The sequence below is a fragment of the Cyprinodon tularosa genome, unplaced genomic scaffold, assembly GCF_016077235.1.
Source record: "Cyprinodon tularosa strain WSP-4 unplaced genomic scaffold, ASM1607723v1 ctg47, whole genome shotgun sequence".
Lineage (NCBI taxonomy): Eukaryota > Metazoa > Chordata > Actinopteri > Cyprinodontiformes > Cyprinodontidae > Cyprinodon > Cyprinodon tularosa.
Genome location: NW_024039196.1, coordinates 595,864 through 620,064, shown reverse-complemented (window position 1 = coordinate 620,064; position 24,201 = coordinate 595,864). Strand labels below are relative to the sequence as shown.

Below are 24,201 nucleotides of genomic sequence, written 5' to 3'. Positions count from 1 at the left end.
TTCCTGTTAAAAGGGACTTTTCCTCTCCACTGTCACTATATGCATGCTCGATGTGAGGGACTGCTGTAAGCAAGACAATGATGTAAAAATGTTTCCAGACTGTTTATCACAGAAATTAGTACACCAAATTCTATACTTTAAATCCAGTTTTGAAATTAAAATCTTGATAATCCATAAATTTTTTTAAACAACCTTGTATTATAAGTGTTTTCAAGTACCTGTAAATTAAAAATGCTCTGAGTTGATCAATAAGAGCAGATTTTATTAGCTTTCTGTAAAAAGAGTCTATCATTTTAAAATAGTGTTGTAGTTTTTTTTACCTGTATTTGGGAAATTTTAACAAAGTAAGGTGTGAGTGACATAGAGGTTTAAACAATAGATAGGGTCTCCAATTCCTTGTTTAGAAATAGTAAATCTCGGGGTTTCATTACCGTGGGCGGAGCTTGATGGGGGGCCAGAGGTGGCCATTGCCACCCCTAGCATTTTTTTTCTCTCAAGTAGAATATTCAAAACATTTTACTTTTCTATATATTTACAATGACTTGACAACAAAAACACTGTGGTTAATTATGCACATCAATATACCAACATTAGAGATGATTAGTACACAATTCCTGCTCTTTCACAACTAGATTTTGTGTTATATGCCGTAAAGAGCAAATAATGTGTCTCTGCAAGTCATCTAAGAGTCTTCAGTGAAATCATAGATACTGTAAATAACTATTTTAATAAAAGCCTATTAAATTATCAATTTATGTAGATATTTATACTTGTTAATATCAATTTAATGTAGAATGATATTGATAAAAGTAGGTAAGTAATGACGATGGAAAAGATGTTTGCTCCCGAAAGAATTTTATCCAATATACCTTTTAGCTAGAGTGATGTTTAAATATATGCATCTATTTGTTAGCAAAGGCTGTAGGAAACTATGATTTGTCTCTATTTAGAAATATGGACGCTTGTTCCTGTTGGAACAGTGTAGATTGACCCTGAGGCAATGGCATAACGACACAACAATAGGCCCGTAAGCAACATTATCTGGGAGGGCCCCATACAAAGTACAACACCCGATCTGTACAACTACGCTCTGGATTACCCATAATTCCAAGTTGTAGTGAGTACAAAATAAAATACTCAAATACATTGTTCTTTTAAGATCCTTATTGCGGTCTGAAACACATTATATGACTGTATTAATTTTTTTAACCAACCGTCTAATGCAGTTTACACAGTTATTAACATAGTAATTAAAAGTACCACTGTCTGCTTTGCTATTGGAGTCGTGTTTAAACGGCTCACCATCATGCTGACATCTGCCGTTTGTTGGAATATAAATAAGGTCCAGTCAGTCAACCTAGTGTCAAGTGGATATAAGAGGAAGTTTTCGCACCATTACATTTGCAAAGAGACATCCTAGTCCATAATTGCGTAGCGGGCCAACCAGGTGTCAGTGACGGGCCCCTAAGAGGTCGGTGGCCCCTAAGCAACTGCAGTCTCTGCTTACCGATAGTTACCCCATTGCCCTCAGATTCTGGTGCCTACCCACTTTTGGCCACCCCTCAGTGTACATTGGTCCCCCTTATAAAAATGTTCTGGCTACGCCTCTGTTCATTAACAGCTAACATTTTTTTTCTTTGTTGAATGTTTTTGCCCATAAGTACGGTGGCCGACAGGTGCAAATGCGAAGCAAAAGAGAAAACATGCAAACAAAAAAAAGACACGCTCACAAATTAAATGCGGCAAACAAAAAGCAAATAAAATGCAGCAAACAAAAAAGAAGACACCCCCGAATGAAATGCAGCAAACAAAAAGAGAGACGCAAACAAAAAAGAAGACACCCCCGAATGAAATGCAGCAAACAAAAAAGAAAACACCCCCGAATGAAATGCAGCAAACAAAAAGTGTTGAAAACGGAAGTGCTCCAGACCACTAGGGGGAGTCAAAGAAAATAGTATTCATTTCTATGGGACCAGATGCAAGATTCAGAGAAAGATATTTGAAAGAAAGTAAAGGTACGTATTACTATATTTCTTTTTAGATACGCCGTCTTTTATAATATTACAGAATAACAGAATAATTTATGGGTAGCGTGATAGACTTTGTGTCAGTCATACCGTTGATAGATAGATAGATAGATAGATAGATAGATAGATAGATAGATAGATAGATAGATAGATAGATAGATAGATAGAGAATTCGATTTACGCTTTTAACTTTCGTATTTTTATCTTTTTTTGATTGCTCTTATTTTTTCACAGTGACTCTGTGAAGTATTATCCTCTATAATGAGGTATTTTTCGGGGAGGTTCTGTGCTTTTTTGTGCTGTTTTTATCATGCTGCTCCCACCGGGACACGCTGCCTTTGTTTACTCCAGAGAACAGCTGATCGCTCTAATGCCGGCCAGCGTTTTAGCCAGACAGCTGAAATACCACCCGAACTCTGGAGGAAAACACGCCGTGGTTGCAGAGGAGGAAAACAACATTATCACTTTACTTGGATTTATCACTTTAATTGGACTTTTCACTTTATTTGGATTTAGTTTTTACATATGCATAGATATACGTACAGATATATATGCAGAAGAGCTATATGTGTATATATATTTTATCTCTTTTTATTCTTATTTTTTTAAATCTTTATTATATTGTATAGTTGGATGTGTGTATATATCATGTAAAACTGTAACTGGAGCGTGTAACAAAAGTAATTTCCCTCTGGGATTATTAAAGTATTTCTGATTCTGATTTACCTTTTTTAGGTGGCCATGTTTTGCTGTTTCTGTGGACAAAATCTAGGAACAATTCAAGTTTTCTGTTTTTCATGTGGGAAGAATGTGCAGATCTTGGCACAAGCTCAAGACACTGGTAAGCAGTGATGGCATAGTTACTTGTAAAAATTAACTTTAATCGATTACTTATTACTACTTGAAAAAGTAGATTAGTGATTACTTTTTTTGGAAATTCACTAAGTTACATTATTTATTTTTTTTCTCCACCACTTGTGAAAAGCTTGAACGTTGCAAATAATTAATTACAAGTTATTTAATTATAGTAATATCAAGTATGTATCTCCGCTTATAAGGTTGAACTGAACGGGAGATTAATGGTTACAACAGCACCCACACACACACACACAGTGCATCAGCAATATTACCTATGCTAAATAAAAATAATAAAAATAGATTAGACATATTAATGTTCTTTGTGTTACTGAAAAATATCAGCTCTTTTGATAATAATTAAGGTGATTTCTGTTTCAAACTTTTTATAGATTCAAGGATGGCCTTTCAACACTGAACTTCCAGAATGCTTTGGAGCAGCATGCTTCCATCTTCAGGCCATTTATGCGTGCAAGAGTGGAACAGCTGACATCCAAAATATTGGAGGAAATATTTGAGGTTCAGCTCAGTGAAAAGGGTAGCAGCAGACGACATGAGGAAACAAGAGTGCTAGGATTCTGGAGAGACCTTCTCCTTGACGCAGAAGGAGGACTTTAAGATTTATTGCTATATTCTGGTGTTATTGTAATATCTGATACATAAACTCATTGCTTCTTTTCTAGAACAAAAAACGGGTTTCTTTCTCCAGGACGTCCTGATGTTTGCCACCGGCTTGAACACACTACCTCCATCTTCAATTCTGCCACCACCAAAACTGATCTTTCAGGCCACTTCTCGTTTTCCTGTCAGTAGCACCTGCTCCAACACTATCAAAATACCAATGTCCAAGACGTATCATCAGTTTAAAGAAGACATGGACTTTGGGATTCAAAACTCCCCTGGGTTTGGGCTTTATTAAGGTCAAATGCAAAACAAAACAAAATGCTATCTATTTAACTTGTCAAACCTGTTCAGTTATGACACTGTTTACTGTTTGTGTGCGACCTTCAAATTTGGATTCTTGTTTGTTTATAAGTCCACCATGTTTTTCAGTTTAATATAGTTTTCGACACATGATTCCCAACTCTGTGGATGTGCTAGGCCACACTGTCTCTGGAGGTTCTCAAAATGTGCCTGAAGGTGTTCATCTCCACATTGAATGTTGTTAGTCTCTGTCACAAACTGTCCGAATGGCTCCTGGGAAACTAGGAAACCACAGTCTGTTCCACCAAACCTAGGAATAGAAGAAATACAGGAAACATTTAGTTATATTTACATTTCTTCACTAAACTGTTACTGCTCTGACTATTGTTATAACCTGTCTAAATGATTAATTGTATTTAAATTTACATTTTAGAAATTGTCATCTGAAATTGTTAGAATAAAAAGTGACATACTGTTAACACATTGTTCATTATTTTTGTTTTGGCAAATTATTTTTTAGAGTTCCCAAAGAGGTTTTAAATTAACCAGATGTTGAAGACAAAAACAACAAAAATTACCTGTGAGGTAGATGATACATCACATCTGGTTTACCAGATGGACAGCAAGATTGTTTAACAGGTCTTATGGTATGTTTATGCCACCTGTTCTTGCATTCATCAAGATCTCTCTGTAGCATATCCATGAAGACAAACCGCACAAGGCATGTGTGCTCATGACTTCCATTGAAGAGATGTCTTTCCTTCAAATCGTTCATGAGATCCATCCAGAACTGAGATCAACAATAAACCAAAATTATAAGATAATTATATCAGCAGAAAGTAATAGGACTAGTTTCTATGTCATGAAAATAGTTAAATATATGTTGACCTACAAAGTTAAATATAAAGTAAGCAGACATCAACTGTTATACTTTAAATGTTGAGCTTCTGATTCATCCATATCAAATGTTAAACTATAAAATTAAGTTGTATATAGCACAAAAACATAATGGTCATTAAGAGATATGCAAGTACTTCATTTCTTCTGACAAAGTAGAGGTAATCGAGTAAAATGTTGCATTAAAAATTTGAAATGTTTGCTTATCCAAGAAGACTACTAAATTTATTCACCTTTTCAAGGTCTACTACTTGGTATTTATACAAAAATTACAATAAACTGTTGACAAACTCACCTTTGTTTTCTGAAATATGACCCCCAGCTTTCGATGCGTTGGTTGGCTGTTGAGGAGCCATACATATGGCTGGCAACGCTCAAGCTTTTCACAAGTGGTGGAGAAAAATAAATAATGTAACTTAGTGAATTTCCAAAAAAAGTAATCACTAATCTACTTTTTCAAGTAGTAATAAGTAATCGATTAAAGTTAATTTTTACAAGTAACTATGCCATCACTGCTTACCAGTGTCTTGAGCTTGTGCCAAGATCTGCACATTCTTCCCACATGAAAAACAGAAAACTTGAATTGTTCCTAGATTTTGTCCACAGAAACAGCAAAACATGGCCACCTAAAAAAGGTAAATCAGAATCAGAAATACTTTAATAATCCCAGAGGGAAATTACTTTTGTTACACGCTCCAGTTACAGTTTTACATGATATATACACACATCCAACTATACAATATAATAAAGATTTAAAAAAATAAGAATAAAAAGAGATAAAATATATATACACATATAGCTCTTCTGCATATATATCTGTACGTATATCTATGCATATGTAAAAACTAAATCCAAATAAAGTGAAAAGTCCAATTAAAGTGATAAATCCAAGTAAAGTGATAATGTTGTTTTCCTCCTCTGCAACCACGGCGTGTTTTCCTCCAGAGTTCGGGTGGTATTTCAGCTGTCTGGCTAAAACGCTGGCCGGCATTAGAGCGATCAGCTGTTCTCTGGAGTAAACAAAGGCAGCGTGTCCCGGTGGGAGCAGCATGATAAAAACAGCACAAAAAAGCACAGAACCTCCCCGAAAAATACCTCATTATAGAGGATAATACTTCACAGAGTCACTGTGAAAAAATAAGAGCAATCAAAAAAAGATAAAAATACGAAAGTTAAAAGCGTAAATCGAATTCTCTATCTATCTATCTATCTATCTATCTATCTATCTATCTATCTATCTATCTATCTATCTATCTATCTATCTATCTATCTATCTATCTATCTATCTATCTATCTATCTATCTATCTATCTATCTATCTATCTATCTATCAACGGTATGACTGACACAAAGTCTATCACGCTACCCATAAATTATTCTGTTATTCTGTAATATTATAAAAGACGGCGTATCTAAAAAGAAATATAGTAATACGTACCTTTACTTTCTTTCAAATATCTTTCTCTGAATCTTGCATCTGGTCCCATAGAAATGAATACTATTTTCTTTGACTCCCCCTAGTGGTCTGGAGCACTTCCGTTTTCAACACTTTTTGTTTGCTGCATTTCATTCGGGGGTGTTTTCTTTTTTGTTTGCTGCATTTCATTCGGGGGTGTCTTCTTTTTTGTTTGCGTCTCTCTTTTTGTTTGCTGCATTTCATTCGGGGGTGTCTTCTTTTTTGTTTGCTGCATTTTATTTGCTTTTTGTTTGCCGCATTTAATTTGTGAGCGTGTCTTTTTTTTTGTTTGCATGTTTTCTCTTTTGCTGCGCATTTGCACCTGTCGGCCACCGTACATAAGATACATATTTCATAATATATTATTATGTATGCTCAGTTCTGACCGCAAACTGACGACTTTTTTTGGCCATTTAACGTCATTCTCTGTTTCCACATCAAACAGACTCTCTCGCGCTCGGCTCTCCTCTTCGTGCCTCATCGTGTATTTCCGTAGCTAGTTGTTGCTCGTCTGAGGCTCGAGCGATGATTGAGTATAATGGCGACGCGTATACTCTGAGTTGAGCCCATGGTGCAGTCTGGAGAAAACAAAGGGAACCCGTTGGATATTTTTGTGCACTTTTCTACACAGCGACAAAGACGAGCGGCCGCCGGAAAAAGAACATTTGCTCTCACTGACGGGGAACCAGGGGGAATTTTTTTTTTTTACTGTTAGCATTGTTATCCATAGCATTTTGCTCGTTAGCTTGCTAAGTTGAAGAGGTGGCTGTAATGTGTTTGAACTGTGGGAGAGTTGAAAACTAAAAAAGTTCGATTTATGCAAATTGGAAATATTTTACGGAATCGTATGTTTTTATAGCTAATATTTCCCCTCTCGGCGGCATCACCCAAGTATTGATTCACATACAACGTTAGCTTGTAGTTTTCCAAAACGAGCCAGCACCCTCCTTGGGTTAGCCAGCGGACTGGAGCCAGCGGACTAGCTATTGTGGATTTTTTTTCTCTCCCCCAGCTTCTTTCCTGTCTGGACTCGCTTTCAGAGCTCTGGAAACTGCCTACCCAGCCCTCTCAACAGCTTGCTAGCATAAGTCTGCTAGCTCGCTAACCCTACACGTTATTTGTTTGCGAGCTCTTGATCGTAAATGACCACCGGGAGGAATAACCGGGCGATGATGGAAGGAGTCGGAGCCAGAGTGGTTCGTGGACCCGATTGGAAGTGGGGTAAACAGGACGGAGGAGAGGGGCATGTCGGCACTGTCAGGAGTTTCGAAAGTCCAGAAGAAGTGGTCGTTGTTTGGGATAATGGGACTGCTGCCAACTACCGTTGCTCTGGAGCTTATGACATTAGAATATTAGACAGTGCTCCAACAGGTAACTTTAGCGATGTGCAGAACTTTTTTTTTTGTTTTACTTTGAGAGAGATCCAGTGCAACAGATGTGTTTCTGTTTTTTTTTGTGACAAGAGGGAAAGATTATCGGGGTAACTTATAAACATAGATATGGCATATACTTTTAACTGTACATGCCTAGCTCTGTTGCTGAAGAAACTTGCTTTAGAGTCACGAATTAAGGCGTGATTGCTTTTTGGCAGGCTGATCTCTTAGAACTGGTGACTAAAGATGAATTGATAAGGCTTATTACAGCAGCATTGGTAGATACTTTTAGCCCAAACGATAATAAAGTATATAAAACATTACCCCTGTTATTGCATCAAATTCCTAACTAACTTAAGTTTTTAAAGGTCATTGATGAATCTCCCCAAAGTTGTGCTTACAAGAAATGGAAATAGACAATCCCTTTATTGTCCCACAATGGGGAAATTCTGGCGTTTACAGCAGTAAAAAGATTATAGATACAATGGTCACACAACTGTAGGCCTTGGAAAAGTGTATAAAAATAACATAATATTTAAGATTTAAAGCTAAACAGTAAAATACTGTACTGTAAAGTGTGTTATCAATATAAAACTTTGCAATTGTAGAATAAATAACCAATATACAGCTATGGACATTTTTACAGTAATGGAAATTTGAAGATAGAAATAACATCAGAGATCTGCAAAATGACAGCAGCATGTTATTTAATTGACTGAGATAAAACTGCGCAAAATCATAATGAATGTTACAAGTTATTAAGGTTGTTGGGAAGAGTCTGCCTTAAACATATCTACAGGAAAGCAAATGTCACTACAAAGGTACCTCACAAGAAAAAATGCAGAAAAATAATAGTAAAATGTAAAATTTTCTTGCCTTACTTCAAGGTCTGATATGCTAATTCATATTTTAAACGTTTCAGTTTGTTAAAGAATAGATAACTTTTATTGTCATTTTGTATACACAGTGTGTACAAAATAAAATTTAGTTTTGTACCGCTTTCAGTCAGTGAACGAGCAGCAGCTTAGCAGTAAATGAACATTTCCTTTCCTTAAAGTGCAGCAGTGGTCGAGTGTAAACAGCTTTGGAGAAAAAAATATGGTGCTGCTATTACTAATACTACTAATAGTACTGTTCAATGAAGAGTATAACAGGTGCCAGTGGTTATTCCTTGAAAAAGTAGTTTTAAATTCAGCATCAAACAAAGACACTTATAACTCCATTTGTGCCTCAAAGCATATGTCCTTAAATTTGGGTTTGATTTAAACAAATAAAGAATAAAGCTCTCGGGTTAGTTGATACCTTTGTAGACTGAAAATCGTAGGGATTTTAATTTCATATTATTTTGTTGATTTCTTTTGACAATCTGTATTTTAGCTGCTGAATATGGATTTCAGAAGATCCATTTTGATCCCTGGCAAATTTATTGGCACATCTTAATGGACAACAAGTTTGTTGATTCATCCCATCTGTAGATGTTGTGGTCTTAATAATAAGATTTGCCTCAAAGGACTCGGTGTCAAAATTAAAATAGCTAGAACTAGTAGAAATTTGAGATATGGCTTAAATAGATCCCCGGTTTTCTTTAAGGTCCAACCTGTGGATCTTCATTCTGCCATTTTTTTAATATGAACACTTAATGGAACACAATTTGCTGTAGAAGGATAAACAAAAAAAATACTGTAAAGAAATAAAAATAACAAAAATCCTTTACCTTTTATATCCAAGTGCAGTTGCATTGTTTAGCAAGTTATTCATGAAAACAAGAGCCTTATTTTGAAACAAATTTTAAAATTTTTAGCTAGCCAAAAAAAAAATCTAGATGCAAAATATTTATACCTTGGTATCATTCTGTTCCTCTTCCAGTTACTAGCAGTTAGCAGTTTTTGTTCGTTTAGCCTGCATGATGAATCCAGAGGCGAAGAAGCAGTGCTCTGTGGTTATTATTGTTATTCTAAAGGTTGAGTCATATCGTGAAAGAAAACCATTAAAGGTTGCAGAAGCAGCCAGTCCAGCTTAGTTGTAATTATTGCTTTTGAAACTCGAGCCAGACTAATAAAAACAGCAGACAGTAAAAACATGACTTACGATATGAATGCTTTGTTGCTTCGACCGAATGCAGAAAGGAATTAGGACTCTACAATCCATACCTGTTAACCTGTACACACGTCTATCTCCCTTTCAGGTATCAAACATGACGGAACCATGTGCGACACCTGTCGTCAACAGCCAATCATTGGCATTCGCTGGAAATGTGCGGAGTGCACCAATTATGACCTTTGCACAACTTGTTACCATGGAGACAAGCATCACCTGAGGCACCGCTTCTACAGGATCACCACCCCAGGCAGCGAGAGGTTTGTTTTGCACTGTTGTCTGCTACCTTAGACCTATGTAAGTTATATAATCCCTGCTGTTTGTTGTCATCCATTGGACCATTCAGAGCTTCAGTCTAGCCCTGTTACCTGACGGGAGTGTGAGACTTTTTCTATGTTTGCATAAGAGGAAAGGAGAACCTCTCTGCATGTTACCAGCCATCAGTTGCCAGGCAACTGCTTGGTGTTTTTTCTTTTCTTTTTTTTTTTTTTTACGTTTCAGTCTTAAAAAAATCAAATGTTAACCTTTACGTTTTTTGTTTTTTTTTTGTCTTTTAAATGAAATTAACGTTTTTTTTGTTGGTTTTAATAGCTTTAATAAGTCTGCATGCAGCCATACTGTGACACTTACCTCTGGGTCTATAAGAAGGTATATTGAGGATGAATCAAAAGTCTGAGATGATTTTAATGTTTAACTTTTGAATCTTTATTTAGATTGATTTTAAAAAGGTGAAGTTAAATAATAAATCACAGTGTATGGTTTTAAGTTTCTTAACGAGTTGCTGATGAAGATTCTCAGCCATCTAGAACCAGGCAGTTCTCAGTGCTTAAAGTGCAACAAGATCTTTGAAAAACACAACAAGAAGAAGCCTTGCATTCTCTTCTTTACTTTGAAATGATGATGTTTTTATAGCAATCTGTTATCTTTAAAAAAAAATAATATTTCATGTTAAAACAAGACTGCAGCATTATTTGAAAATAAAAATGAAAGCCTTGAAGTAGAAATTTTTTTAAAAGTCCATGCCAATAATGATTATTATAAAATTGGTTTAACTGAGCTGCGATATGTGCTGCTGATATTTGATTGTTAAAAACATGTTAAAAAAGGAACAAACAAAACAAATGTTACACAAGTCTCAGTTCAAACAAAAAAGAAGAATTTATTAAGAAATTAAATTGATAGAATATGGAAGGAGCAGCAATGCATGTGCTTCATGTTATCTTAAAACATGGCTGCTGAACACCCAAAGGAATCTGTGAGCGAATGCATGTTTTGGTCAATGCATGCAGCTCTAATATCGGCTAATGTTTTGCTTTTTCTAAAGTAAAGTATCTCCTCTGCTGAAGCGAAATAATAGAACACATTTTTTTCACTTCACAAGCATTTCCTCACTCTCTATAACCATGTTTAATCATAATGGTAAAGTTAATGCTGGTTTGACATGGTGACTTCCTTTATAACCTGGTTACTACAACATCTATAACTACAGATAAGTTTATCTCAGCATATCATAACTTGATTTGACAAATATAGGAGCTTTGAAAGATGGATATTTGGTCTCCCTAAAACAACTGAATATCACACAAGACTAGTAAATAAGGAGTTTGTAAAACTGTAAGCACGAAAAGGTAATTATTGATAAACTATCTATATTAGATGTGATTAATGTCTGTATTTTATTGACACTTTTGTGGAAAGAACAAGTTTGGTATAAAAAGGCACACAAACTGAAATGACCAAAGCCTAGAGATGATTGAAATCTTACTTATTAGCTACATATACCATCTTAAACATGGATATTCTTTTCAGCGGGGCAACATTTCCTCCCAAATTTCCTCACATTAACATTCCGCCTTGAATTTGTTAATTTGGAGCAATTGCTCTTTAGTAAAAAAGAAATGGATGTTATAATGTAAATTTACACTGTCATATGTTTATAGTTGTTTTTATATATTTTTTTACTATTTTTCAAGGCTGCACTTTAAAAAAACTGAAATTGTCCAAACAGCTGTTCTAAACATAATTTCTTTTTTTTTTTTACACTTGTGTAAACAAAATGACTAAAACATCTAAGTCTAATTTTATTCAGTAATTCCCTCCCTTTCTTTTCATAGGCATCTTTGGAACTTTTTCAGTTGATGTTGATTTAAGCAGATCAGTTGCTATTTGGACCTCAAAGGGAGTTTAGTTACTACATTCTGGTTTTGATTTTGCATTGACCACTGTTGGAATGATAGTCTAGACATCAGGCCTATTATAATTTCATAAATAAGGCACAAGGTCGAGCAGCTGGCAGCGTTTTGTTCAACTAGAGGGCAACTTTATATCCCCTGAGGCAGGCATTGCATAATGAACGGGGGGCAGTGGAGGTCTTCCCAGCTCCCTCCATTGCTGACATCTGGTAGAGTGCATTTTTATTTTCCACCACATTAACATTTTTACGGCAAATCTTCTTAGACATTTCAAGTAAAGGGGGGAAAAAAATATACTTTTTATTTTAACATTTTAGCTTAAGATTTCAGACACAGTTGAAGCAGCAGCAGCTTGTCTATTATCAGTTTTATAAATGTAGCCTCTCCTGTTAGGTGTCACATTTGTGAGTAAAAATTGTACTTCAGTATCACCTGTTTACCATTGTGTCTCTAAGCAGAGTGCTTCTGGAGTCACGGCGCAAGTCAAAGAAAATTACAGCCAGAGGGATCTTTGCTGGTGGCCGAGTTGTTAGAGGAGTGGACTGGCAATGGGAAGACCAGGATGGAGGGAACGGGAGGAGAGGAAAGGTGAGAAACAAACCGCTAAACCTCAGCTCGATTATTGACTCCTCTGTTTTGGTGACTGATCTAAAATGATAGCTGGTCTGGTGAGCCTGCAAGACAAGGTTCCAGGAGTTCTTTGGTTCATAAGATTTTGGCTGGAAAAACTAGTTTCCACCACAGGATCTGATTTGATTGAAATCTGCACATTCTCAGACAAAACAGGAAGGGCACTGCCTGGGTTAAAATGCTGCTGTAAGCCACACAGAACTCTTTCTTTTAACCACTTTAATGATAAACTAAACTTCCCTGCATTGTTTGATGAGGAGGATCAATTTTGAATATATGTTTTAACTATAATTGTTTTCATTAAAGTTTTTAATGCCGTTTAATCACTAAAGACAACAAAAAAAATTCAAACTCTTTTATTAGTTTATGAAGAGCCTTTTAAAACAATGCACAGAAGGATCGATACTATGAATTGTTGAAGCAGCCAAAAACACAAAATATATCTTCAATCAGGTTTATTAAGCATGTTGTTGTGACTTGTTCACAGGAAATCTATTTTCATTAAGACACGGACAAGCAGATAATTAGTGGAGCAGCATAGCAGATTCTGCCTTATCATGTCTCAACGTTTGTATCATAGGGTCAAATCTATCAGTAATTCAACCTAGACATGTTTTGATCCATAGTTAAAAAAACAAAACAGGAAGTGATCTAATTACCCTCCTTTCCGGGCAGAGCTTGTGGCTGTAGAGCGTTTGGGTTGGGTTCTTGGACAATTTACTTTGGATGAAAAGGGGGACAGTATGGCTCCTATTACCAAATCAAAGTTTTCCAGGTTATTATTCAGTTGTTTATTACGTTGTTTTCTAAACCTCTCTTTTAAAAAGCATTTTTTTTTTTACATGTAACAAGTATCCTGCTTGAAAATAACCATGTTATGATTTATAGGAATGCTGACAGAAAATCAAAATGTTCAAGGAATTAAAATTCATTAAGATCATTGCTTCTCTAAGCCAGCTCATCTTAAAGCAGTAGACTTTTATGATCTTTCTTCTTACAAGAATCAAGATTGAGAGAAAAGGATTTTATATGACAATAAATCAGAAGCTGTTGCCCAGAGACGTCAAACTCAAGGTCTGATATCCCAGAACTTATGTCCTAAAAAAACCCCTAACTTATATATAACGCACTGCAGCGTAATGCCCATGAAATAATGCACAAGCATCATTTCATGGGCATTATGAAGCATCAGTTAGAGCTGCGCCCCTCAGGTGCATCACTGCTCCTGCATCAAAAGATGTCTTTAATCGCAGGATTAACATAGCTGCTGTTTACTGCCTGCCCCCCACAAAAAAACAATAAATTAAAAAGAAAGAGAAAAAGAAAGAAGGTTTGCAGTCGCAGCATATTCAGCATCATGTCTGCTAGGAAGTTTGTATGTGGAGGCCCTGGGCATGAACGCAGGGAGGATCCATCACACTAACCATCTCGCTCACCCTATGATGGAGGTGAAGTCTGGAGGAAACTGACGGTTTCCTCCTGTGAAACCCTTTTTATAACAAAACAGTGCCACTACGCCATTAAACAGTAGCTGTAAGTTAGAAACACGTTCAGCGGTCGTCTGGATCACGTCAGATACATTGATATGCGTTGGAGATAAGTTCTTGATAAGTTACGCATAAGTTATACACAAGTTACTCATAGATTTTGGATAAGCTGGTTACCACGACTTATGTCTAACTTACAATTAACGTATGTCAACGTTCAAATAACTTACCTGTATCTGTATCTTATGCCCCACGTCCATTTCTCGATGTACTTGCGGATGCTCGTAACTTATAGAAAACCTACCCATAACTTATCCAACATAAGGCATCGTTTTTGCTGGAATTTTCATACGTCAGGCATACGCTATTCTACATCGTCATGGTGTAACAGGGGCTTTGGACAGATTTTGATATTAGAAAGAAAAAAAACTGACTTAATAAAAAAGGCAGGTTGATATCCTGCAAGTTTTAGATAAGTCACTGGTCCCACACACATGAATCAAATGACTTAATTACCTCCTCATTATTGAACAGAGGTGTGCTACAGCAGAGGCGCATCATCTTGTTTCAGCTATTTGCTGATCAGACCGAGCTGAAACAAGAAGTAAGCAGGGCTGATGTAGCAACACAAACATTATTGTTGCAGGTTGCTGCCAGGGGGGCTTTGGACTTTTTTTTTAGTCTGCATAAAAATGGGAGACAATAGAATGGATCAATTGTTAAAAGATTTTATGTCGACTAAAAATACTGATGTCAGCGTCGAGGGATTAAAACAGCCCTTGTAACCAGTTACTGGCTACAAGGGGTCTCTGTTGCTGTGGAGGAAAGAAAACAAACATAAACCCAGAATCTGCTTTGTTCCATGGGGGGAGAAAAAAGGCATAAATTAAATTTAATTACAGTAACAGATGTTGCATGCATCGCCCACTTGTTGAGGAAAAAGCAAAAGAATCCTGAACATCATTACAAAAAACTCTAAAATCTGTGTTTGTTGATTTCAGTCTTTGTTTTACACAGTATTGGAGTCTTACCCAGAGTCTGAGGTTTTCAATTTATAGCACCTCGATGGAATACATTATTTTGTGCTGTTAATTAATGAAGCATCTCATTGCTGTTTTATGATGCTGTCAGCACTGTGTTGTGTTGAAAACCATGGCTACATCTCCTGCAGCCGAGATCTGTTGTTAGGTTAGCATGAATATTAAATCTTAAGGCCCATTAATCAGTTGGCTCAGGAAACAGGCTGCAAGTAATTAAGGTTGTGTTGCAGTATTTACTAGAGGTTTGTTATTAAATTAAATCATTCATTTACTTAACTTTCGACACTCTTTAATATTGTTATGAAGGCAATTTACTGCTGGTGATTGATGGAGGAAATCTATGATTTCCAATTTTTGTACAAATGTTGAATTGATTCTGTCCTCTGAATTTAGGTCATTGCTAATTTATGCCTACAGTAAAACGATTTTACTTTTTTAAAGGGTAGCAATCATGACTGTTTCTCAATAAAAAAACACAAAAAACCCAAAGAAGTATGTTAGTCATTTTTTAGAGGTTTAGAGTACTGATTAGAATGTTTTTTTTTCTTTTATAAACAATATTTTTTATTTATTTTGATAGAAGAGCAAGAAACAAAACATAAAGCATGCTGGCATTGGTTATCCTTTCCAACTTATGGTATAATGCAAACAGTTATTGGTCATCTTCATGCACATATGCATACATGCACCTTTACCAAAACTTTTTGGGCATTAACAGGTTTTGTACATATATTTTTATTATTTAGATTTAGGAATAGCAAAGGCTAGCTGAAGTAAATCATCTCCAACATCCACTAGATTTAAATCTTTTGTGTATTTAATAAGAGGACCTCAGGTATTTTCAGATGCCTGATGCTTATGCAGGTTATTCTTTCTGTCCGTCGATTTAACAGCATTTGTTTAAACCACAGTAGTTTGTACAGTAGTAGTTTGTACAGTAGTAGTTTGTACAGTAGTTTTCCTGAATATATGCCTAGACTACAAAGCTCTGGAGATCATATTTTCTTTAAAATGTTTTTAGTGTTCTACAAGGATCCTTTGTCAGTTTTTGCAGACAACTTATTCCTACCTGTTTATCTCATAGTACCAAATGTAATACAGCAAAATAATATAGTTTTTATACCTCTCTTTAAGTACATTTTTTTTAAATATTTATACAAAACAAATCATTCAGTGTCACTTTAGCGTTATCTGTAAGGCTTCTGAGATCTGTTAAACCGCTAACCGGACTGCATTGAGTTATGGGGGAATTTATGAGGGTGGTAATTATTAAAACTCACTTTTTTATATATATAAAATATTTTTATATTATGGGAATGTTACTGAGTAGAGCTGATTTAATCACAGACAGGTGAATTATAAGAGGCACTTGGAGTAGTTGCTGTGATCAGAAACCTGGACCGATACCTTAGATCCAGGCATTTGTAGTTTTCATTTTGTTTGCCAAATCTTTTTATCTTCAGGAAATTCAAACAATTTTTTTTTCTAATTGGATCTATGCTACGTTACAGGTGACAGAGATCCAGGACTGGAGTGCAGCCAGCCCTCACAGCGCTGCCTACGTACTATGGGACAACGGGGCCAAGAACCTGTACCGGGTCGGCTTTGAGGGAATGGTGAGGAAACCTTGTGTCTGACTGTGATGCTCCCTCCCTCACTGACTCACTGGTAGTCCCTGAAAAGAACAGCTGTCAGGGGCCCTTTGTGTTTGACCACATGGCTGAGGTCTCTTTCTATGCCTGCCAGGCCTTTGTGAGAGCCGCACAGCCAGAATGTGTAAGAAACTATTGTGGAGGCAGATGGAATGGGGAAGATATCTGCATGATAAAAGCAATCTGTTCCTGCTTCTTTAGGGGGGGGCAAGTGAACATGCATGTCAACTTTCAGGGTTTTGTGGACGCAGCGACACGCGTGTCTCAAATAAAAAGCCTCCTTTTCATTGGCTAAGGGTTCCACTTGCTGTTTTACAAAAATGGCCAATCGGGTTTCTTCACTTTTGTGGGAAGTGGCTGACATCTGCCTCCTGAGGAAACCATAAGGTAGACTCCCCTTGATGGCTCCATATCTGATGTTCGTTTTCAAGGCTTTAGTTCAAGAGGTTAGGATAGGATCCAACCAAAACACTATGGCAAGAATTGTTTCTATGTTTTTATAAAATTATATTTATTCACCTGGTGATTTTTTTTACTTCTTACTTCGTCCCAGAATCTCCTAAAACGCTGGCATACGCGGAACTTTCTTAGTATTTTTTAAATTTCAGTCATATGAATAGTGTATTCATAATGAATGACTTATGTCCAAAAACAGCCTAACTTACATATAACTCACTGCAGAGTAATGCCCATGAAATAATGCACAAGTGTCATTTCATGGACATTATGAACAATCAGTTAAATTTAAGTTGGAGGAATGAGGCCTGCATCAAAAGATGCAGGCAAGATTAACATAGCTGCTGTTTACCGCCTGCTCCCCAAAAAACAATAAAGACTCAATAAACACCACGACTCATGACTAACTTACAATTAACGTATGTCAATGATCAAATAACTTACCTGTATCCTATGTCCCACGTATGGCATACGCTGGTATTCATCTGGAAATTTTTAGACGTACGAGACGTACATTTCTCAACGTCAATGTCGACGTGTGCCAGCGTGTTTCAGGATGCTCATTACTTACAGAAAACGTACCCATAACTTATCTGACATAAGCCATCGTTTTTGCCAGAATTTTCGTACGTCAGGTATATGCTATTCTAAATCGTCATGATGTGACAGGGGCTTTGGACAGATTTTGATATTAGACAAAATAAAAAACTGACTTAATAAAAAAGGCAGTTTTCAAATCCTTATTCGATTTAAGGGGAAAAAAGTGATCAAACCAACATAAAGGTAAATTATAAGTTAAGCTAAATATCATTATATCATGAATTAAAGTTGATGAACCAAAACCTTTAGACAGCAGAGTCCAGGCTTTATTACAGCTTGGCCTGTAAAATTACTAAATTAAGACAAATAGCAGGCAAACAATAAGTTCAATGAGATCTTTCAGTCTGGAAAGACTGAAGATTAGGTACTAGGCTATTTTTAAGATTTTATATGTATAGATGTGAACAGAGAAGCAACAGAATTCAGAGTGGTTCAAAGCTGTGGAGGCATTCACTGCTTTCACCTTTCATTTTAAACTAATCACATACACACTCCAACAAGTCCAGCAAGCTCTGGAGGACATGTAGTGACCAATACAACCACCAGGCTGTCTGCCTCATAGAATTTGTTTCACTTATACTAGAAGCTAAAGGTAGTGTGTGGTGCTTGTCACTACCGGATCTGTACCGCTAGCACGATCCGTACCACAGGCTCATCTAAGTTTAAGTTCTTAAACATTTCAGTTTAAAATGTTCACAATTTACTGTCTGAGAAAATACATGTGTTTAAATCCTTTTTTGTTTTATCAGTCACCTGTGCCTGATATATCCTGGAAATAGGATCCTACTCTTCTTCCTGGAACTATGTTTTTTGATTTATCCATAAATGTCGTCTTTTTGAGTTTGTCTTTTGTTTTATTTTTATGGTAAATAGTGCATAATCTAAAGAAAGGCATGACTAAATGCGGATAAAACAGAGTGTAATCCTATTTTGCTGCACTCCTCTGATAATGTTCAGTGATGATGTCAACAAGCAGTTTTACTGAGAAAATGTAAAACGCAGTTAGTCTCAGAAAAGTCATTATATTCTTCTAAAGAGGTAGTTTAGCATTCTTTGGAGATTTAAGGATAGAAATAAGTACTTTTAGTATCATGATTATTATTTTTTTACGGCAAACTGGATAAATATCTTCCTGCACATGAGGAAATGATACGGATCGTGCTTCCGGTACGGATCAGGTATTGACACTGCTCCTGTAAATTCTCTGTCCTATCAGGTGTGTTGCCTTCGCAGACTCCCACTAATTTCCATGGGAGTTTGGGGTGCTAGACCTATTCAACAATCATATGCTGCTATTAGGGGGTCAGCACAGGGTAGTGCACAGGTACTGAGGGATCTCTCTCTGATGAGATATGAAAAAACTCCTCATGCTGCAGGAATGGTGTGATGGGAACTTGTGACTTTTTTGTGTCTCAGTGTACCTGCCAAATCCCGGAGGGCAGTTATGACTCATCAAGATGTCACAAAATCACCCAGGACAAATTTAAGACCACTGCTGGATGGCAACATGTTTTAACCCTGAATAAGAGACTGAACATGTGTACATCCATGGGAGAAATTAACATCTTGAGAATCCGTATAGCGTCTGGATAGATTATTTTACAGACTGATGAGACATTGGTAAATGTAAATCTGAAATCCAGCTTAATATTTCATAAAAGGTAACACTTCTTTTTCAAATATGGAAATGCTGGTTTTCTACAACATTAAATTTTTGATAAATGAAATGATTTTAAACTGTTTTTGTATTTACTCCAGTTGACTTTGAAATCTATGTGAATATCTTTAAGAGTTCAGCGTGTCAAAAGAAAAGGAACATAAGAAGATGGCCTCATTGCTGTGAGTTAGTATTTACCCCTTTAGAAAGAACAGCCTGTGTTTAGCAGGAGAGATCTGTTCAGGCTAGTTGTATTCAGTAAATTTTTTGCTTCAGGTGTTTTATTTCATCTTGGTGTCATATCTGCCATCTAACTCTGCCTCAGAGGTTACACATCTGAGTCACCCCCAAAGGATCTGAAGCCGTTCTTTGCTTGTTATGTTTCACTGCCTAACCTAAGCGCCATGATGTTGTTGGTATTTACAGACATTGTGCTATGGTAGCCAAACTGTGTAGATATACAGTTGTCTTTTGAAATTCATTTGCATCAATAATACTACTGTCACATTATTCAAATTGTTTTCTCTTTAAAATTTTTCTCAGTCGGACCTGAAATGCGTGCAGGATGCCAAAGGAGGCTCGTTTTACAGAGACCACTGTCCTGTTTTAGGTAAGTAATCCAGTGATGTGTGTCTATCGTCATTATTGCACCAAATTTCTCACCTCTCATTCTAGCGCAGTGAATTCAAGGGCATTAGGGCAATTATACTTGTACTTCCATCTGCTTGGCCACTAGATGGCAGTAGTGCATAGTTACTTGAGTATACAATGTAGAGTACAATGTATATCATATATATGTTGATATGAGTCTATAAATAGATAAATGGTTCAGGACAGCTCGGTTGACTTATTAGGTTCAATATGACCATTATTTTATAAATTGTAGAAAGATTTGTTGCGTATTTCTCTGAAATAGCGCTCAGTGTATTGATCTCTTTCATACTTCTCCTTAAGGTCACCTACAGACAGACTCCTAAGACTTGCAGTGCGGCACACATATTTAATGCAGTTGATAACAGTTGATACATTTAAAGTTCCCTTCATCCCCCAGGTGAGCAGAATGGAAACAGAAATCCTGGTGGTCTTCAGATTGGAGACTTGGTCAACATTGATCTGGATTTGGAGATTGTTCAGTCCCTCCAGCATGGCCACGGGGGATGGACCGACGGAATGTTTGAGACGCTCACAACTACAGGGACGGTGTGCGGCATTGATGAGGACCATGACATTGTGGTCCAGTACCCCAGTGGGAACAGGCAAGTCTCGTTTAGGATGGGATTAGATTTTCTAGCTTTTCAGGAATGGTAAAAACAAAAGCATTTTTTAAGAAATCTCTAAATGTCCCACCTATAACCATGGTTTCTTGCACTTGAGGGAGTAGATTTCTTGTCAATGAATGAAATGAGTAAGTAAAGTAAATCTTCTAAAAGTGTTCAAAATGACAGAAATACTAAAAAGATTTATTTACATTCCAACCTTTTTTTTTGTAAATCTTCCAAGACACATTTTAGCATCCATCCATTAATTTTCTCCCACTAAGTCCTTGTCAGTGTCGCCTTGGGGCCGGTGTCTATCTCTGGCAGTCTACGGGCGAGAGGCGGAGGGTATGACCTGGACAGGTTGTCGGTCTGTCGCAGGGCAACACAGAGACACACAAAAGCACATACCCATTCACGCACACATTCACACCTAAGGACAATGTAGAGAAGCCAATTAACCCAACAGTCATGTTTTTGAACTGTGGGAGGAAGCCGGAGTACCCGGAAAGAACCCACGCATGCACAGGGAGAACATGCTAACTCGATGCAGAAAGACCCCAGCCCGGGAATCGAACCCAAAACCTTTTTGCTGCGCAGCGCTACCCATTGCCTCACATTTTAGCTTATGTTGTTTTATCTTAAAATTATGATATACAATAATAAAAGAACAATATTTAATATTTCTTTTCCCCCATCCTCAATGAGTATTCACAGAGGCGATGTCATGAAGAAGGCTTAGTTCCCAAAAATACTTTTTTAAGCAATTTTAAAAAGATCACAAATTTGAGCTTTTAAGCTAGTTTAGCATTTCTTTAGCTATTTTAGTGAAAATGCAGTTAAGTTAGTTAAAGCAGCAATTCATTTATTTATTCAATTCTTTGTGGCCTTTTCCTTTATGTAGAAAAAGAGAAAAAAAAACCGTTGTTTTGTTTTTTTATGTATTCTACCTGAATGATTAAGAATTGTTAAGGTGTGTAGAGAACAGTTTTCTTTTGAACAGCTTTGTACATCTGTAGGTGTCCGATGGCCTCACTTTAGTGGTCTCACTGTTGGTGAAAGCAAATTTTGAGTGTTCTTCCTTGTGATGTTAGCACAGCCTGTCAGTGCGTAGTGTTCATATTTTCCCTGATCAGTTTGCTTTCTTTAAAGCGTTGTTTGCTTTGATAAATCTTAAAAATGCTGTCGTGGGAATCTACTGAGGGTTTTTCTTGTGCTATGCTGTCAGAATTTCTACTATAAATAATTAGATCTGTTGCTTGGATGCATCACTTTTTTTTAACAGATGGACATTTAACCCAGCAGTGCTAACGAAGGCTAATGTAGTGCGCAGCGGGGAAGTTGCAGCAGGTGCAGAGGGAGGAAGCTCACAGTTTCATGTAGGAGACCTGGTCCAGATCTGCTATGACATCGACCGCATCAAGCTGCTACAAAGAGGGCATGGGGAGTGGGCTGAGGCCATGCTGCCTGTAAGTTTGAACAAATCCTGAGAATAAATCCAAAATGTTCCTCCCTTTATGTCTCACTACCAGCCCCAATGTCAAGTTTGTTCATTGCTTCAAAGAAAGAGCCGTCTTATAATGCTAGTTTTACTCCATTATGCCACCAGCCCCTCCCAGACTGGCTCCCCTCAATGGCTGCTGAGCCCGAAAACCTGAAATGCATTGTAGCCTTGATCACTAACTATGGCTGTTTGCCGCCTGCTGGTTGTCATACAGCAGCAGTCCTCCTTATTGATGACATCCTTGAGGACAGCCTGACCCAGCTTAACTTGATCAGAGTGCAGCTCTCCTATATAGCTGTTATCAGGATGATGTCATTTAAAATTGGAGGATTATACTCTGTCCTTTTTCTGCAGCTGTTTCCTCCATTTTAAACTTTCTTTCTGTGTCTTAGCTTCCTCACACTGTCTCACACATGATCTTAATGCTAGGCCTGCCCTTTAAATACTAACAATTTTGTCCAACTTCTTCGATTAGACTTTGGGTAAGGTGGGCCGTGTGCAGCAGATCTACTCTGACAGTGACCTGAAGGTCGAGGTTTGTGGGACTTCCTGGACGTACAACCCTGCGGCTGTCACTAAGATCGCCCCCTCCGGCTCTGCTGTCAGCAATGCCTCAGGAGGTACATGTGAACATGCTCTGCTGTCGCTTGGAGAGTATCATATTAGTCTTTTGTCCTCACTGCTCTGTTTTTCTGTGGCACCTACAGAAAATCAATCTGAGTCTCCGCTTGTTTTCCCAGAGCGTTTGTCTCAGTTGTTGAAGAAACTATTTGAGACGCAAGAGTCTGGGGACATCAATGAGGAGCTGGTCAAGGCAGCGGCTAATGGAGACCTGGCTAAAGTGGAGGACATTTTGAAGAGACCTGATGTGGATGTAAGTAGGATTGCCATTGGAAAAAAAAATGTTAATCGCTGAATCAAACTCAAACGCAAATTTTCTGCAAAAATATTTCATTGTTTTTACTATGTAGTTGGTAAAAAAAAAAAAAAAAGGTAATGAAAGTTAACTTTTTTAAACAATTCTTTTTTTTATTTCCAATTTTTGTTTCATATCTCGATTTAAATTAAGTAATACCGTAAAATAAAATGTTATCAGTCATTTGTTCTTTTAAGTTTTTCATATCTACATAAAGATCTAATGTCAGCATAATAATATGAAATAAAGAGAAGCAACATCTCGGGACTTCCTCAAAAAGTCCTGCTGCAGCTTTAAAACTTGCAGACAGCCTCAGTTAAATGGGAATCTTAAACACTTTCACAGGTGAACACAGCAGGTCTTAATGCTCAGTTCTGACCCGTTTTATTTTATTTTTATTTTAAATCTGATCTTTTTGGCCCAGGCCTCAATACTGCTAATTACATGTGACCACATCAGATCTGTCTTAATGGTTCAGCACTCCAGAGCGACCTGCATACACAGGAAGAGTGTAGACGTCACACTGCAGCACACTGTTTACAGAAATAATAATGGATTTTACTGTCACTACAAGTTTTCAACAAGGCTTTACTGAAAAAAAACCCAAAAGCACAAAAAAATAACGCTAAATGCCAGTATCTTAGTGTTATTATTAAACACTTAAGCCGACAGCACCATGACCATGTCATAAAAAGACAAAGGAAGGCAAGAAAATGCAGCAGAGCTAATAACAAATGTCTTTAGCGGAGTAAATGTGGTGAAGTGTAGAGGGAGCCAGAAACATGGCGTAATAGTCGCATAAAATAATGACTGTGGATGCTTTGAAAACAATCGGATTTATGTCTGATTTAGGACCACCTGTGGAAGCCACTAGGATAGTTTATTTCATTTTTTTTTTCAATTTGAAAACATCTAAATTACAGGTGCTGGTCATAAAATTAGAATATCATGAAAAAGTAGATTGATTTCAGTAATTCCATTTAAAAAGTGAAACTTGTATATTATATTCATACATTACATACAAACTCATATATTTCAGATGTTTATTTTGTTTAATTTTGATGATTACAAATGACAACAAATGAAAATCTCAAATTCATCATATCAGAAAATTAGAATATTGTGAAAAGGTTCAAAATTGATGGCCCCTGGTGCCACACTCTAATCAGCTAATTAACTCAAA

General features: G+C 36.8%; 2 protein-coding genes and 1 long non-coding RNA gene across 7 annotated transcripts in view; 2 read left to right on the top strand and 1 right to left on the bottom strand.

The window, feature by feature from the left end:
- Positions 1-1,847: 1,847 nt before the first annotated feature.
- On the top strand, positions 1,848-4,285 carry LOC119794163. The gene is made up of 3 exons (XR_005282192.1): positions 1,848-2,015; positions 2,763-2,868; positions 3,275-4,285. It is a non-coding gene; the product is annotated as an uncharacterized LOC119794163 (long non-coding RNA).
- Positions 3,591-6,315, bottom strand: LOC119794162. The gene is made up of 5 exons (XM_038301573.1): positions 6,141-6,315; positions 5,224-5,329; positions 4,999-5,082; positions 4,385-4,603; positions 3,591-4,116 (listed from the first exon to the last, which is right to left on the bottom strand). Exons 1-5 carry the CDS (start codon positions 6,187-6,189, stop codon positions 3,912-3,914), a joined length of 663 nt encoding a protein of 220 aa, XP_038157501.1. The 5' UTR covers positions 6,190-6,315; the 3' UTR covers positions 3,591-3,911.
- A 334-nt stretch (positions 6,316-6,649) lies between these two features.
- Positions 6,650-24,201, top strand: part of mib1 (MIB E3 ubiquitin protein ligase 1) — a 71,119-nt gene continuing 53,567 nt past the window's right edge. For all 5 annotated transcript variants that reach the window (XM_038301528.1, XM_038301527.1, XM_038301526.1 and 2 more), the window contains exons 1-9: positions 6,650-7,529; positions 9,717-9,888; positions 12,279-12,408; positions 16,489-16,593; positions 19,886-19,952; positions 20,394-20,598; positions 21,884-22,067; positions 22,578-22,722; positions 22,843-22,976. In XM_038301528.1, the coding sequence (XP_038157456.1) occupies positions 7,301-7,529; positions 9,717-9,888; positions 12,279-12,408; positions 16,489-16,593; positions 19,886-19,952; positions 20,394-20,598; positions 21,884-22,067; positions 22,578-22,722; positions 22,843-22,976 (1,371 nt within the window). In that variant the 5' untranslated portion in view covers positions 6,650-7,300. The remainder of the gene's footprint in view (positions 7,530-9,716; positions 9,889-12,278; positions 12,409-16,488; positions 16,594-19,885; positions 19,953-20,393; positions 20,599-21,883; positions 22,068-22,577; positions 22,723-22,842; positions 22,977-24,201) is intronic.

Excerpts from the sequence above, each read along its gene's own strand:
- LOC119794162 (XM_038301573.1), bottom strand. The coding sequence starts at position 6,189 with ATGGGACCAGATGCAAGATTCAGAGAAAGATATTTGAAAGAAAGTAAA. Across the intron at positions 5,330-6,140 it reads ATATTTGAAAGAAAGTAAAG|GTGGCCATGTTTTGCTGTTT; the intron begins GTACGTATTACT and ends TACCTTTTTTAG. Across the intron at positions 5,083-5,223 it reads GGCACAAGCTCAAGACACTG|CTTGAGCGTTGCCAGCCATA; the intron begins GTAAGCAGTGAT and ends ACTTGTGAAAAG.